At 54.4% G+C, this 15,670-nt stretch overlaps 7 protein-coding genes across 7 annotated transcripts, besides 5 other annotated features; all 7 read left to right on the top strand.

Annotated features, from left to right (window-relative positions):
* Window positions 1-211: part of a repeat region that runs on past the window's edge.
* Window positions 212-358: 147 nt separating this feature from the next.
* Window positions 359-949, top strand: CYP4 (cyclophilin 4, putative; the record flags this gene model as incomplete). Its single annotated transcript, XM_010703962.1, has 1 exon — window positions 359-949. One exon carries the CDS (start codon window positions 359-361, stop codon window positions 947-949), a length of 591 nt encoding a protein of 196 aa, XP_010702264.1.
* A 444-nt stretch (window positions 950-1,393) lies between these two features.
* LPMP_331730 (hypothetical protein) lies at window positions 1,394-1,765 on the top strand (the record flags this gene model as incomplete). Its single annotated transcript, XM_010703963.1, has 1 exon — window positions 1,394-1,765. The coding sequence occupies one exon, from the start codon at window positions 1,394-1,396 to the stop codon at window positions 1,763-1,765; it is 372 nt and encodes a 123-aa protein (XP_010702265.1).
* A 327-nt stretch (window positions 1,766-2,092) lies between these two features.
* LPMP_331740 (hypothetical protein) lies at window positions 2,093-2,890 on the top strand (the record flags this gene model as incomplete). The annotated part of the gene is made up of 1 exon (XM_010703964.1): window positions 2,093-2,890. The coding sequence occupies one exon, from the start codon at window positions 2,093-2,095 to the stop codon at window positions 2,888-2,890; it is 798 nt and encodes a 265-aa protein (XP_010702266.1).
* A 357-nt stretch (window positions 2,891-3,247) lies between these two features.
* LPMP_331750 (hypothetical protein) lies at window positions 3,248-3,862 on the top strand (the record flags this gene model as incomplete). Its single annotated transcript, XM_010703965.1, has 1 exon — window positions 3,248-3,862. One exon carries the CDS (start codon window positions 3,248-3,250, stop codon window positions 3,860-3,862), a length of 615 nt encoding a protein of 204 aa, XP_010702267.1.
* A 410-nt stretch (window positions 3,863-4,272) lies between these two features.
* On the top strand, window positions 4,273-5,634 carry LPMP_331760 (UDP-GlcNAc:PI a1-6 GlcNAc-transferase; the record flags this gene model as incomplete). Its single annotated transcript, XM_010703966.1, has 1 exon — window positions 4,273-5,634. One exon carries the CDS (start codon window positions 4,273-4,275, stop codon window positions 5,632-5,634), a length of 1,362 nt encoding a protein of 453 aa, XP_010702268.1.
* Window positions 5,635-6,164: 530 nt separating this feature from the next.
* Window positions 6,165-8,552, top strand: LPMP_331770 (thiamine biosynthesis-like protein; the record flags this gene model as incomplete). The annotated part of the gene is made up of 1 exon (XM_010703967.1): window positions 6,165-8,552. One exon carries the CDS (start codon window positions 6,165-6,167, stop codon window positions 8,550-8,552), a length of 2,388 nt encoding a protein of 795 aa, XP_010702269.1.
* A 92-nt stretch (window positions 8,553-8,644) lies between these two features.
* Window positions 8,645-9,425: a repeat region.
* A 1-nt stretch (window position 9,426) lies between these two features.
* Window positions 9,427-10,148: a repeat region.
* Window positions 10,149-10,168: 20 nt separating this feature from the next.
* Window positions 10,169-10,458: a repeat region.
* Window positions 10,459-11,720: 1,262 nt separating this feature from the next.
* Window positions 11,721-14,819, top strand: LPMP_331780 (DNA polymerase delta catalytic subunit, putative; the record flags this gene model as incomplete). Its single annotated transcript, XM_010703968.1, has 1 exon — window positions 11,721-14,819. The coding sequence occupies one exon, from the start codon at window positions 11,721-11,723 to the stop codon at window positions 14,817-14,819; it is 3,099 nt and encodes a 1,032-aa protein (XP_010702270.1).
* Window positions 14,820-14,935: 116 nt separating this feature from the next.
* Window positions 14,936-15,460: a repeat region.
* Window positions 15,461-15,670: the final 210 nt, after the last annotated feature.

Raw genomic sequence — 15,670 nt, forward strand, 5'->3', positions numbered from 1 at the left:
GATGCGCCAGGCGGTGGCCGGCATATGGGAGCGGCGGTGAGTGCGACCAGCGGGGCGGTGTGGGAGGAGTTTGGGGCTGTGGCGGCGCGGTGCTGCAATGCGTGTCTAGGGCTGCTGCGCACCGCGCGATGGGCCCGTGGCAGGCCGGGGGCAGAGTGGGGATTTGAGCTCGTTTTCTACCGCGGAGAGTGAACACGTGGAAACGAGAAAAATACATTTTTCTGCACTCGTCGCTTATGCTGATATCCTTTGCGTTGACACTTCGTCTTACATGTGCACACATACACGCACGCACTTAGAAACACCAAGCATCTCCTATCTCTCGCTACCTTGTTCACTGACCTTCCGCAGGAAAAAAATGCTCGGCCGTACCTTGCTGTGCGCTCAGCGCAAGATTCCGTTTTACCCGGTCAACCCGAAGAACCCCCTCGTGTTCTTCGACATCTCGATCGGCTCGCAGCCGGCAGGGCGTGTCGAGATGGAGCTCTTCAAGGACGTCGTGCCGAAGACGGCTGAGAACTTCCGCGCGCTGTGCACAGGTGAGAAGGGTGTTGGCCGCTCTGGCAAGCCTCTCTGCTTCAAGGGAAGCCGTTTTCATCGCGTCATTCCCCAGTTCATGTGCCAGGGAGGTGATTTCACTGCCGGCAACGGGACCGGTGGCGAGTCGATTTACGGTCACAAGTTTCCTGATGAGTCTTTTGCAGGACGCGCTGGCAAGCACTTTGGCCCGGGCACGCTTTCAATGGCCAACGCCGGCCCTAACACAAACGGCTCTCAGTTCTTCATCTGCACCGCACCCACTGACTGGCTAGACGGAAAGCACGTTGTATTCGGCCAGGTCACCAAGGGCTACGACATCATCACCAAGGTGGAGACATATGGCAGTCAGTCTGGTGCTACCCGCCAGCCCATCACGGTCACAGACTGTGGTGAAATCAAGCAAGAGTAGGCAAACCATACCGTTGGCGCTACACATGAGACGTGCTCAGATAGGTGTGGTGGCGGTGGCTCGAGAGTTTTCTTTTCAATATCTAGCACTACTCGATTTCACATATAACATACTCTAGTAATTTCTCTATTGGGTTTAACGAATGAGAGAAAAAGGACGAGAGATGATCAACACTGCACTTTCTAACGACGTCGGGGACACGGAGTCCCTTGGTCGGCGCGACTGCTCTCTGACTCTGTATACTTGCGTGCGCATCTCCTGTCAAGTTATCAATGGCGGTCATTCATGTGGGACGTAGAGCTTTCGTGTGCTTGTTTTCTTACCATACACGTTTCTCGTCAGGTCTCGCTCTCATGCGTCCTTGGTTTTCCCCTTCCTCGGTTTTCGTTTTTTCATGTCAGTTCTTATGCTTAGCTGAGGCGGTGTACTGTTACCACACAAAAGATGAAAACAGATCGTAATACAGAGCGAATAAATATCGAGGTTGCGGCGGAGGAGGTTACGGAGGCTAAGCAGTACCTCATTGATCTCGATCGCCGAAAGAACCAGTATCGCGAGGCGCAACGGAAAATAATTACAAAACGACCCGAGGAGGACTTGTGGATACTGAGCGGCGGCTCTACGTTTGTGTCGTGCGAGTTGAGCCATTCTGATACGCTCAAGTACTTTGAATGGCGTTTACAGCAGTGCGATAATGAGATCGAGGAGGCACGAGAGGACTTAAAGCTGAAGGTGGCAGCACTGGCGGAGTTGGAGGGAGCTGACAGTGCATTGGCGCGCCTTTATGAAGGGTTCGATCTGAAGGGAGTGTCGTGAAGACGGTCGATGCGCAGGGCCTGCGGAGGTTGCGAAAAAAGCTCACAGATGCTGCTTTACAAGTTTGCTAACTTTCGATTGAAATTTTTTCATCTCGACTGAGGAACACTGGAAGGAAGAGTAACACGACACACCACCGTTGCTGGTGGAGCTTGCCATAAAAGAGAATGCCGCTGCACCCCAAGCACTTCCAAAGTGCTGTAATGAGCTTAACAGCTGTTCTATCTCCAACTGCTACTTCTCCTTTCTTTCTTCTACAGATTTCTTTTTCTCTTTTCTGTGTTTTCATACGTCTGCCAAAGCCTCCAGGCTGCTCCGCGCTGCTACATGGCATTCCAGTTTCCACGCGGTGCCGAGCTTCTCTTTGTCACTCAGTATCTGCAGCAGTTCGATGACACTGTCAAGTTCAAGCTGAGGCGTGAAGGCCAACGCACCATGCTGGAGGTTTCCACCGTCAACATCCCTCCATTCAGCTACACCACGGTAGCCTTTGCCGATGAGTCTGAGAGACCGCAAAAGATTGCCGCAGCGGAACCGCAAACGACGTCGTGGGCCGTAAACGCTGCCTTTTTCACTAATGTTCTCACTTGCTTTAACGGTCTTTCTCCCATAGTTCTCGAGGTCGCAGATGATCTCACATGCGTTCTTCTCTATCAGAAAAAGGAAGATAACACTGGCGTGCACGTAGCGCAGGTTGGGGCGCTCCACGACCTCGGACCGAGGCTCCTGGTCGATCACGATGTGAGGGTTCTATACACCATTGCTGACATTCAAAACTTTAGCGGGATTGTCCGCTCTGTCTGTGCTTGGGGCGACGAGCGATGTGACGTGTTTCTTCGACGCGTTTCGTCGACGAAGTGCCAGCTGGTTATGAGAACGAGCACGGTCACTTCGTCACTGCAGCTCTCGTTGGGTGAGGACAATGGTGTATTCAAGCACCTGGAAGGATCGGCCCGCTGCACCGATTTGCAGGAGTACTCGCGCCTCTGCACACGAATGGCGAAGCTAGCGGATAAGACTTCGCTCATGCTGGGGTTTGGCTCTGACGGGATTTCCCTCTTTCGATTTGAGTGGTTTACTGAGCGGGGCAGCCGCACTGCTAATTTGTTCTTCTGCGCCTCCTAGGCTGGCTTTTCCCCTGGCGGTGGATCCCTTCGCCGTCCTCCCTTTGTGTCCTATTGCTTTTCCTAGAGTCTTGTACTATTCTCGAAAGTGAAAGGTCTATTCTGGATAAACCAAAAAATAAAAAGTAGCCCTGTCGCATTCTTTGATCGGCTTCTGGGTAGTGCAAGAAAGAAACCCCTGCCCACGTTCACAGAGAATCGAACGACGGCATCGATACCAGGAGGCGAATGTACTACATGTATGACTCTCTACATCCACCTTTCCCCCCTTCGCTCTGCTCTCTGAATTTGAAGTGACAGATGTTCTAATTACTTGGGCCTCTTGCATGCATAATTTGCATTAAGCAATAAGTTACTGATGCAGGGAAAACCGCTTGCGGTTCAACTAGGAGACACGCACGGCGTGGTTGTCTACCACGCCAAGACGCTAGCTCCCGAGAAGCTATGCGCGGCGTTTGAGAAATATGGCAAGACAAGCGTTCTTCACGGCTTCGTGCTCACTGACGGCAACTACGCCACCGTCGTCTTCTTTGCGGAGCCGCTGATCTGTGCGACTTGCTACGCGTCGCTCTCGAGGCTAGCACAGGGGCCCGAGAACATTGGTATTGTCGATGTCGGATGGATTCACGAAAACGGTGTTGACGCTTTTGCGAAGCGACCCTACGTGAGACACAAGTACGCTCCTGCTGTCTCCACCGTAGACGCTGGCGTCTCTGAGTCCAACGGTTACTTGGTTGCGTATTGGAAAGGTGTGGCGGAAGCCGACCGGTGCGAGATCGCTCAAATGGCGCACTCGTCGGCCATCGAGGTTTTTGAGGACAGCAAAGAAGGTGGCCGGTTGTTTCTGCGCTTTCGCTCCGAGGATGCCGCTGACGCCTTCCATTCTGAAGTACTGTTGAAATTCACTGCAATGAGGCGGTCCCTCTCGTATGCCGACGCCACCGACTTCTTGCTTGCCAAGGGAGTGGTATGAGCAGAAACTCCAACGACAAAGCGTACCTACACACACACATACAGACACATACAAAAAGAGTTTCATTGCAAGTCTTTCGGATTGTCTGGAGTCTCTTTCTTTCTCCCTCGTGCAGAGTCGTGCATTTCCACTACGGGTGCATGCGCATAGGGGAGGGCGTAGAAGAGTGGGAAAGGAGTATATGGATAGGGGCTGGTGATAACATTTTCCAACCTTTGCATGCACTTTCCGAAGAATGAGATAAGGTATCTATGAATGAGTCAGGCTGCGCGGCGCTGTGGCACCCTTCAACTCCTCTATGTTTCCACTACTACCTTGTTTACTCGACACGTTTCTTCATAGTAATTTGCTGTATTTTCTCTCTAAAGGTACTTGTAGCAAAGTACTGTGGCCTAAAGGGAATCTGCACGATGGGGCTGCATCGCGTTGCGCAAGTTTCCGACTTCTTCTTCCCCGGGTTTGGTGGGGTGGAGGTGCACATCTACAATTTAGCCCTGTGCCTGATGCGGAGAGGGCACAAGATCATCATAATCACCCGTGCTTACGGAGACCGCGTTGGGATTCGTTATTACACAAATGGACTGAAGGTGTATTATCTGCCAATACTGGCGGCAAAGCTGCCTCCCGGCTCCGTGACGCTGCCGACGTGGCTCGGTGCGTTTCCGATGCTGCGCACTATCTTCATTCGTGAGCGCATCACTGTCGTACATGGCCACCAGACCACTTCCAATCTTTGCCACGAGGCGTTATTTCATGCTGGCACCATGGGGATCAAGACGTGCTTCACTGACCACTCGCTCTTTGGGTTTGCCGATGCGGCATCCATCAACATCAACAAAGTGCTCGTATGGAGTCTACGTACAGTTGACCAGGTTATTTGTGTCAGCAACACTTCCCGCGAGAACACCGTGCTGCGCGCACGGATCTCACCGCAGCGGGCAAGCGTAATCCCGAACGCCACTGACACCACCACCTTCACCCCTCCGGACGATCTCAAATACAAGTCTTGGGCATCGAAGATTGACAAGGAGGGGTTGACTATTGTAATCATCACCCGGCTTGTATATCGCAAAGGTGCGGACCTCTTTGTCGATGTCATTCCTGAAGTCTGTCGGCGTCATCCGGATATTAAGTGGGTGATCGGCGGCGATGGACCACGTCGCGCGCAACTCGAGCAGATGATTGAGCGACACAATTTAATGGGCCGGGTGAAAATGCTCGGTGCGCTAAAGCACTCTGACGTAAAGAGGGTTTTGAACCAGGGTCAGATCTTCCTGAATTGCAGTCTGACAGAGGCATTTTGCATTGCGCTCGTTGAGGCAGCATCGTGCGGTTTACTGTGCGTGTCGACAAAAGTTGGAGGTGTCCCAGAAGTTCTCCCGCCGCCAATGTTGCTTCTGGCGGATGCCGACCCGTCATCTATCATGGCCGCCTTGGAGGAAGCCATCAGCAACGTGCCGCACCACTCACCATGGACACTGCACGACAACTGCAAGCAGTTCTATAGGTGGGACTGGGTGGCGGAGCGCACCGAACGCGTCTACGACCGCATTATGGAAATGCCGGCGCTGTCCTTGTACGAACGGCTGATGAGCTACGCATCTGTCGGGCCTCTGTTTGGGCTCGTGTGCTGGATGCTCTGCTCCTTGGATTGGATTCTGTATAGATTGATGGAGTACTGGATTCCAGCAGAAACTATTGACATTGCGCCAGATTTTCCCATGTCCTCCTATCTTCGCAACAAGGAGAAGATTATGAAGAAGGGAGAGTAGATGGAGGCTGTGATCTTGCTTTTTTTTTCCTTTGCGCGCTAGCTGTTTGTCTTCTCAATTTCTGCGGCATTTTGATACAACTTCGCTGATTGCACATTGGTGTGTGTGGTCCTTACACCTCTAGGCACGTAAATTCGTTCTATTTTTCTGCTTCCTTGAAAACCCTTGCACATCTTCAGAGGGATATTACGTATATCCTTATTTGCAGACTTGTCTTTCCCCGTGTGGATGTGGGCGGTGTGCGATGACTACATCCCTGCCCAGCTACAGCAGGTAGTGTGATCTTCATTTTGTGTCTGCTCTTGACGGACTATTCGCGACAATCAACACATCTGCGCACCTTTTAAATTCTATTCTATTTGAATTCCTCTCCTCATTGACACTCACGCAAACCTCATGCTACACAATCCCACTCTTGTAGAGAGCATTGTGTCTCTGACGACTTCATTTCCGGTGCTCACAATATTCACAGATTTCGGTTTGTTTTCTTCGCTTAAACCCTAAAGAAAACAACAAAATAAGCACAAATCATGTTGACAAATAGGCAAGATGAAAAGTTGCTGACGAATCCGCGGGAGTTCCCGGATGAACGAACGCCGAACTTCATCCTCAAGGCAAAGAATGGGCACTTTCACTTCTTGATGACGGAGCCGGATGTGTCCAAGAACTACCTGTGGTACATGTCAGAGCCTAAGCTCGTCGCAGTTCCAGAGCTTGAGGCGGAGATGCGGGTTCCAGGACGTCGCTGGTACGCGACAGACAAGGCTGGCTTTGAGCTGCAGAAGAGGAACAACGCCGTCGCGACTGAGGGTGAGCCGTATGTCTGCCTGCACAACATTAAGAGACCCGAGCTGTACTGGTTCGGTAAGCGTCACGCAGAACCGCCGGTGGAGAAGGTGGCATTGGTGATTTCCGTCGGGGAGCTTTACTTGAAGAGCGCTATTCATCGCAAGCGGCTGGTCCGTGCGCTGATGGACAATATGCGTCGTGTTCTTAAGAACCCGCAGGTCTTCCGCAACGGTGACACGCTGATTGAGGTGCGCAAGGAGGTGCCCACGAAGGAGCAGCTGAAGCTGCTTGCACTGCTGCCCGGTATTGCCAAGATTTACGAGGGCTCTCAGGAGAAGGGGGAACGTAAAGGTGACCCTCGCGGCGCGTTCATCTGCGCTGGCGCGCAGGGCATCCCCATCACAGCCAATCAGCGCGTCCTCGCTCTTATCAGTGGCGGTATCGACAGCCCAGTGGCAGCGTATCGGATGATGACGCGCGGCTGCCTCGTCAATGGGGTTCACTTTCTCAACAGCACAAACGACACAGCTTCCGTCATGGAGAAGAACCGGCGCATCTGCGAGCGTCTGTCAAGCGTGCAGGGCCGCTTTGACATGCACTACGTGGACATTAGCACGCTTCAGTCGCAGATCGTGGCGAATGCGCCCAACCACAACCGTACCTTAATCTACAAGTGGTTCATGCTGTCACTTGCAGCCGGATTTGATGACTCGAGCTTCATTGTCACTGGCGACTCTGCTGGGCAGGTGGCATCACAGACGGTACACAACATCAGCACGCTGTACCCCACAATTTGCAAGGCCGTTATCGCCCCTCTGATTGGTGTGACAAAGAACTTCATCATCGACGAGGCACGTAAGATCAACACCTTTGACTTTTCCATCCAGGAGGGCGCGGACTGCTGCCAGTACATGATGTGCAAATCCGGTGCAAACCTGATGATGGGTCGCCGAACTCTCGATGCGTGTGTACGCCGCATCAAACTGACTGAGCTCAAGGTGATGAAAGAGGTGTACCACGACGGGGAGCTGTGCGAGTCGTCCGAGTTCATATACTATCCCCAGTCTGGCATGCGCGCGTCGAACAATACATCAGTACCATCCCCGCTGGTGCCGGATGCTTCGAACGAGGACGATGCGCACGACGTGGTGTACTTCGACGCCGCTGCCGGAACCAAGATTGCAAAGGAGGTCACTATGGCCATGCTGCGGGCTCCTCACGGGAATCCGAATAGCATGCACATGAGCGGCCGAGAGGCTCGCATGGCAGTGGAGAAGGTACGTAGTCAGCTCGCAAAGGTGATGCATGTGCCAGCGAACGACATCATTTTTACATCAGGTGGGACGGAGTCGAATCACATTGCGCTGAACGGCTACCACGTTGTGCGCGAGCCCTGGTCGCACGCCTCGACGACCGGGAATTCGAATATTCCTGCCGGGACCACCGTGGTGAAGGTGGTGGATCTTGTAAACCACGAGACGGGCAGCATTAATCGCAACCTGACTCGCCCCGAGGGCGGCCGCCTACACGTTGACGCAAGCCAAGGTCTGCTTAAGGTCGACTTTGGGTCACTTGACCTCAGCGAAGTCGATTCCATCACGGTAACGGCGCACAAGATCAACGGACCCGTAGGGGTCGGTGCGGTGTACCTGCGCGACCTGACCTGCAACAAGCTCTTCAGTGGCGGTTCGCAAGAGAAGGGCATCCGTCCGGGGACGGAGAACGTTCCTGCGATCGTTGGCTTCGGTGTGGCTCTAGGCCTCGACCGCAGCCACTCGATTCATAAGAAAATTGATGCTCTCATGACGCAGGAGCTGGAGAAGATGGGTTGTGAGGTTAACCGTCGCGGCGAGGTCAGCGGCTACATCGTGCACGCCACTCTTCCCACGGGCTACAGCAACACAGATGTGGTGTCACGTCTCTCCACCCAGTACCATGTCGAGATAGGCACCGGGTCTGCGTGCAAGACGAATGAGGTGAACACCACCGTCTACGACACACTCGGGAAGACACCTGCACCGACACGCTCCATTCGCATCAGCTGGGACTCTTTTGCCACTTTGAGCGACGCGGAGCGTGTTTTGAGCGCTCTGAAGAATGTTCTTGAGGAGATCAAGCTGAAGAGGTAGCTTGCTAGTGTATCCCCTAGACAACCACACATACGCACACGTACATATTTCTTCACCTGCTTTCGCATTCTATGTTTTTTTCCCTTAATGTAAGTGCTAGGGCTACTAGCTCGCTGTGTGCGCCGCTCATTTCAGTTCATCTTTGGACATTGTGAATTGGAGCACAAGTACAAAGTTGGCAAACTGGCAAAATCGGCGATGTCAGCTGCATGGATTACAGATTTGGTCACCGGTTTCAGACGCCATGCCGATATACACGCTAAACTGTAATACGCGATGCGATGCTCTACGACAAGAGGTAGCTGGCGACAATTGTTCTACACCAGAAAAGCACGGATTTTGGGCTTATGAGACGGCAGGAGACCATCTTCGCTCAGCTCCGCACGGCCACCTATCCGTGCTTTGGATTCCTGCAGCGGCAGGTAGCTGGTGGTGACAACATGAAGTGCAGATGGTGTGCTGATCACTACGCCGCCTAGCTCTGTGGTGTTTCCACTCCCGCCTGTGTTTTCTATGGGGATGTCCGACTCGACGTTGCGCCAGGAATTCTACGCGAGACTCGCAGATCGCTCGAAGTTCACAGCACACCTCACCTGACTCCATTATCGTGCACACAGTGATGTGGCTACGCACATCTCCCTCGCGCTGCGTGGGCTTCCCCCGCCGGGTGTCTCTCGCTGTCCTCTGTGTCCCTTCAGAGCGGTAAGCTATGAGGTCTTTGTGCGCTGGCACATGCTTATGCACGGGCCCTTTCTGCCACAGACTCATGCCAACGCTCCATCTGTCGCTGCACATGCGAGCAAGCCATCCAACTACTCTCGCCCCCAACGCGTAGAATCGACAGGAATGGAAGATGCAGACAAGGAATCCCCAGACAACAACATACTGAAACAAGCGGCATGATGCTAAAATGCGAGCACTGTGCGCATGCGCTTTCAAGCACAGGTGGGATGGTATACCGTATCCAAACAAAGCATACAGAGGGCAGAAGAGCATACGTGATGGACAAACAAGACGTGAGGAGATCCATACCCACCAACCTCAAAGTACATGCGTATGACGCATGCTGCGTTTCCTGCATCCCACTGGGTGGGTTGATGAGGCACAGATGCCGGGTGCATGGAGAGAGCACCCCGAATTGCACCATCGAGTTCTCCAGACATCAGTGTGAGGAGCCACTACACCAGACTATGAAATACCAGGGCTAGAAGCGACTAGGAGGAGGACGACATGCAGGCAGGCTGCAGGGTCTGAGAGAACCCTGGCGTGAGGCTGGCCGACTTCTTCCTTGAGTTCATCCTGTATGCATCCAGACTACCCCCTACTACCTTCCCGACAGCCGCCACCACTTTTCCCTCAAACAGGACCCTGGACACGTCCCGCTCGGATCAAGGCATTCTATCCACCTAGCACCATCGGGCGCCGATCGCGCAGGACACAGACAAAGAAGGGGTGAGGAAGGACGAGAAGAAGCTGTGAGATGCATGGTCCAATTTGACGGCAGGCGCCTCGTCTTAGCCCGAATTTAGCCGTGGTGCAGCAGCAGTAGGAGAGCTGTGACTGTATGAGTGTGTCTTCTGACTTGCTTGTGGGACAACGACACGTTTTTAAAAAAAAAAACTCCTCTGCCATCCCTGATGATGGACGACGTACCAGCGTGGCTCGAGCGCATCGCCCCCGACCCCTCGCTGCCCACTGGTGTGAGGAGCCTGCGCCGCCCCGCGAGATGCACCAGGCGGCGGCTGGCATATGGGAGCGGCGGTGGTGCGACCAGCGGGGTGGTGTGGGAGGAGTTTGGGGCTGTGGCGGCGCGGTACTGCAATGCGTGTCTAGGGCTGCTTCGCACCGCGCGATGGGCCCGTGGCAGGCCGGGGGCAGAGTGGGGATTTGAACTCATTTTCTACAGAATGAAGGCACTAAAACATGTGTGTCAGTTTGCTACGAATTTGACGACAATGGAACGGCCAAGAAGGTGTCTCGTCAGAGGTATGCGGCTGTGAAAGGCAGCACATTTTCTTTGTTTTGCATTACTGCACCCTGAGCGTTGCTTTTTGTGCAGTGCTAGATGAGCAACGGACTCATCTTTTCTGATTGTGTGACCCTAATGTATGTCCCGTACCTGCGGATGAGAATGGTAGCTGTCATGTCACAGTGAGCATCCCCTCTAGAATCACTCGTTTCTCTCAGAACTAGCGCCCCTCATCCTTCTTTCCTTTGCCTAATACATCTCCGTAGTGTGCTCGAAAAGGAGGCTTCAAAAACCAAATGAAGCAGATTTCATTTCGAATGATTGACAGGCTGTGTACGCAACTTCTTCAAGAGAAGCATGACACTTCGAGGGTTGATAAGCTCATGGCTGGCGGTATTCGTCAGGGTATTGTCGACAAGGACACGCTGCCCCTCATAATTCAGAAGACTGCCGTGACTCACGGGGAGTGGTGTCTGGCGCTACGCGTGCTGCAGAGCCAGCATCTAGACGCGCATCGTGTTCGGAGAGATCACAACATCTGGGCCATCGTGGACAGGGGAGTGCCAGACAATGCTGCCAGCAGAAACGCTGCTCGAAAGGCGCTGCAGGCAATCTACGGTTCGCAACTTCGAAAACAGACCTCACCTCTGATCCGCTAGCTATCACCATTCGCTGCTCCTACGCTGTTTACGACACCCACTAGAAGTACAGTGTAACACATCATCTTGTGGTCTCTATTCCTGCTTCCTATGGTGTACTGCCCTTTATTGATAACGTACTACAGTGATCGACTCTCTTCCTAGCTGTCTGGGGCAGCGCACGCGCGTGATCGCGGCTTGTGGCACTCCTCTGCTGTTGTGTCCCTGTCTGTCCGATGGTGCGACACTCCCTGCTTCGCTAAATAGCCTGAATAGCCTTACACTCACCTGCTTCCCAGATCGCCAGCTGTGCGACCTCTTCCCTCTCTGCTTTCTACTCTGCCGCGGGCTTCTGTATCATCTCTTCACTTCTTCTTCCTTTTTCCTTCTCCCTTTGCTCGATGGTGTCTTACACTCTGCCAAACGGACCTTAAGAGGTTTACTGTTAGTATTTGTTCTTTCGTTGCTACTCTGATTCGCTGTGGCAGCCGAGGCAGGAGACCTCTCTTTACCATCGCATCTCTTTTTTCCTCCCTCTCCCGGACACCCATACTCAGGAAAATGTCATCCTCTACTCTGTTGCAGTGGAGGTCTATCATGCGCGCATCTCTTCCTGCTGCGTACCTGGACAAGCACTTGTGCTTTCAGCTCCTCGACTGCTGTCAGACGAAGGGAAATCCGCACGAAACGGTGTCACGTGTTCGCCACACTGAGGTGCCAGTAGTGCGTCTCTACGGGGTCACCGCCGAGGGTTTCAGCGTGTTGGTACACTGCTACAACTACGAGCCATACTTGTGGATTGAGGCGCCACGGAACTGGCTTCCGGTGCATTCGCAAGGGTTTGTGCGGGAGCTTAACAACCAGCTTAGCAACCAGACTCGTCTGCAAGACACCGTCGTGCGGGTGGAGGTGCACCAGCGCCGCAGTCTCATGTACTTCAAGGGCGGCCAGCTGGTGCCTCATCTCAAGATCGTCGTGCAGCTGCCGCAGCACATCCCCAAGCTGCGCAGTCTCCTCTCCGACCGGGGCGTCTCGTGCCCTGGGGCGTGGGATGGGATTCGCATCTTCCCGACCTTCGAGTCGAACGTGATTTTTCCGCTACGCTTCCTCGTCGACAATGAAATTGGCGGCAGCAACTGGCTAACGCTGACTTCCGGAAAGTTCCTCTCTTGCCCTCTCAAGACGTCGACATGTCAGATTGAGGTGGCGTGTTCGCACGAGGATGTGCAGAACCACGAACCACTTGGGGACTACTTGTCTATTGCACCTTTTCGCATCCTCTCCATCGACATCGAGTGCCAGGGGCGTAAAGGACTCTTCCCTGAGCCGGAGCATGACCCTGTCATTCAGATTGCCAACTACTGTGTCGAGTACGGTCACGAGTCGGAGCCGCTCACGAAGACCATCTTCACCCTGAAGAGCTGCGCACCAATTGCCGGGGCGCAGGTGTTCTCATACGAAACGGAGGCGGATATGTTGTTGGCATGGGCTACCTTCATGAAAGCACTCGACCCCGACATTTTGACGGGCTACAACATCTGCAATTTCGATTTCCCATACCTGCTGAACCGCGCCACAGCCTTGAAGGCGAGCGATGCGTTTCACTACTGGGGTCGACAAGTTCACGAGCGGACGGCGGCGCGCGACAAGAAGTTCCAGTCCAAGCAGATGGGCAACCGCGAGTATACGGAGCTGACCTTAGAGGGGCGCATCATCATGGATGCGATGGTGGTGATCCAGCGCGACTACAAGCTACGCTCCTACTCACTCAACTCCGTATCACAGAACTTTCTTGGAGAGCAGAAGGAGGACGTGCACCACTCCATCATCTCAGACTTGCAGCAGGGCGACGAAGAGACACGCCGCCGCCTCGCCGTGTACTGCCTGAAGGATGCGCTTCTTCCTGTGAAGCTGCTGGATCGACTCATGTGCATCGTGAACAACGTGGAGATGGCGCGCGTAACGGGTGTTCCGGTGGGGTGGCTGCTGGAGCGCGGCCAGCAAATCAAGGTCTTCTCCATGCTCCTGCGCAAGGCCCAGAAGAAAAAGCTGGTGGTGCCTACGGTCGAGTACACAGGCGGCAGCGATCGCGGCTACGAGGGCGCGACCGTCATTGACCCGATCAAAGGCTTCTACAACTGCCCCGTCGCAACACTCGACTTCGCGTCGCTGTATCCGTCTATCATCATCGCGCACAACCTGTGTTACTCAACATTGGTGCGCCCGGCGGACGCGAGGCTGTACCCGGAGGACGCACTCGATCGATCGCCCACGTCGGACGTCTTTGTGAAGAAAGACGTCTTCCCGGGCATTCTTCCCGAGGTGCTACAGGACTTGCTGGCTGCGCGAAAACATGCGCGGGCGATGATGAAGGATGTGCCCATGCACTCGCTCGAGTACAAGGTTCTGAACGGACGCCAGCTTGCGCTGAAGGTTAGCGCCAACTCTGTGTACGGCTTCACGGGTGCTCAGGTGGGCAAGTTGCCGTGCCTGGAGATCAGCGCCTCCGTCACGGCGTATGGTCGGCAGATGATTGACAAAACGAAGAACCTTGTTGAACAGCTATACCCTGGCACGCGTGTGCTGTACGGCGATACCGACTCTGTGATGGTAAAGTGTGTCACCGATGAGAAGGCGAGCGACAAGGAGCGTCTGCAGGCGGCCATGGATTTTGGCATTGAGGCGGCGGAGAGGGTGTCCAGCGATTTCCTCAAACCCATTAAGCTCGAATTCGAGAAGGTGTACTTTCCGTACCTACTCATGAACAAGAAGCGTTATGCAGGCTTGCTGTGGACGAACACGGATCAGTTTGACAAGCTGGATGCCAAGGGTATCGAAACAGTGCGCCGTGACAACTGCCCTCTTGTCGCGCGCATGGTATCCGGGGTACTGAACCGCATTCTAATCCACCGCTCCGTTGAGAGCGCCATCGATTTTGTGAAAGGCACGATCAGCGATCTGCTGCTGAACCGGCTCGACATCTCGAATTTGGTGATCACCAAGGCCTTCTCCAAGGCGGAGGATGAATATGCCGGTGCTCAGGCGCACATTGCCCTTGTGGAGCGCATGCGGCAACGAGACCCTGCATCAGCGCCGACCATTGGAGACCGCGTGGCGTACGTTATTATCAAGGCAGCAAAGGGCGCCAAGGCGTACGAACGGAGTGAGGACCCCATCTACGTGCTCGACAACAATATCCCGATCGACACACAGTACTATCTCGAGCATCAGCTGGCTCCACCGATTTTGCGCGTGTTTGAAGGTGTACTGGATGACCCCAGTGTGCTCATCAAAGGCGATCATACGCGTCACATCGCCATCTCCGCCCCGAGCAAGAATGCCGGTGGGTTGATGAGGTTTGTGAAGGTCCAGCTGCAGTGCATCTCGTGCCGCGCTGTCATCAAAGAGGGCGCGTTGTGCGACAATTGCCAAGAGAAGGCACCTGAGGTGTACGGCAAGATTATGGCGAAGCGCAACCACTACGAAGCAATTTATTCACAGGTGTGGACGCAGTGCCAGCAGTGCCAGGGATCACTGCATCAAGAGGTGATCTGCTCTAGCCGCGACTGCCCGGTGTTCTACATGCGCAAGAAGGTGCAGAAAGATTTGCATGAGCAACAGGCGCTCTTGGATCGTTTTGGCGTTGTGGACGACTGGTAAGCAGCAGCGCTGAAGGCGCGGGCATGGTGGGCTTGCTTTCGGTGTCCTTTTGCAAACCCTTCGTTTTTGTTTGTCGTTCGCTGCAGCTCTTGTTTTAGTACATACTTCTATACCTTCCCTGGCGTAGAGCAACTCCGCGTGCGATGGTCAGGCCCCAGTACCCCCACTGTGTGGGGAAGCCAAGCAGCACCCCTGTCCCCTGCTAACACCAAACCACTCGTGGTGCCGGCAGGGCCAGGTACCACCGATGCGGGGGGGTGTCAGAGCGATGTGTGGCTGCTGATGTTGGCGGTAAGGGCCTGGGTAGCGCTGCGTCGGAGCGACCTGCTGCAGTGAGCACGCTTGTGCCACCCATATGCTGGACGACGTGCCAGCGTGGCTCGAGCGCATCGCCCCCGACCCCTCGCTGCCCACTGGTGTGAGGAGCCTACGCCGCCCCGCGAGATGCGCCAGGCGGTGGCCGGCATATGGGAGCGGCGGTGAGTGCGACCAGCGGGGCGGTGTGGGAGGAGTTTGGGGCTGTGGCGGCGCGGTGCTGCAATGCGTGTCTAGGGCTGCTGCGCACCGCGCGATGGGCCCGTGGCAGGCCGGGGGCAGAGTGGGGATTTGAGCTGATGTGTTGCATGGCGGAATAGCCGCGTGGAAACGAGAAACAAAGCAGTCTTCCATACATATTTAGTGAGAGTGCCGGTTGTTTTGGATGGGCATCGTTTCACCATATGGAGAGGGGAGAATGACGCTTGCAGTGGGCCTCGCGAGCGCCGCATACATCTTTGTGGCCTCGGGTGCGGTTTTTGTATGGTGTTTCCTCGTGGGTGGATATTTGTTTGATTTCACCCTGAGGGGAGTGC

Source organism: Leishmania panamensis (assembly GCF_000755165.1).
Source record: "Leishmania panamensis strain MHOM/PA/94/PSC-1 chromosome 33 sequence".
Classification (NCBI taxonomy): domain Eukaryota; phylum Euglenozoa; class Kinetoplastea; order Trypanosomatida; family Trypanosomatidae; genus Leishmania; species Leishmania panamensis.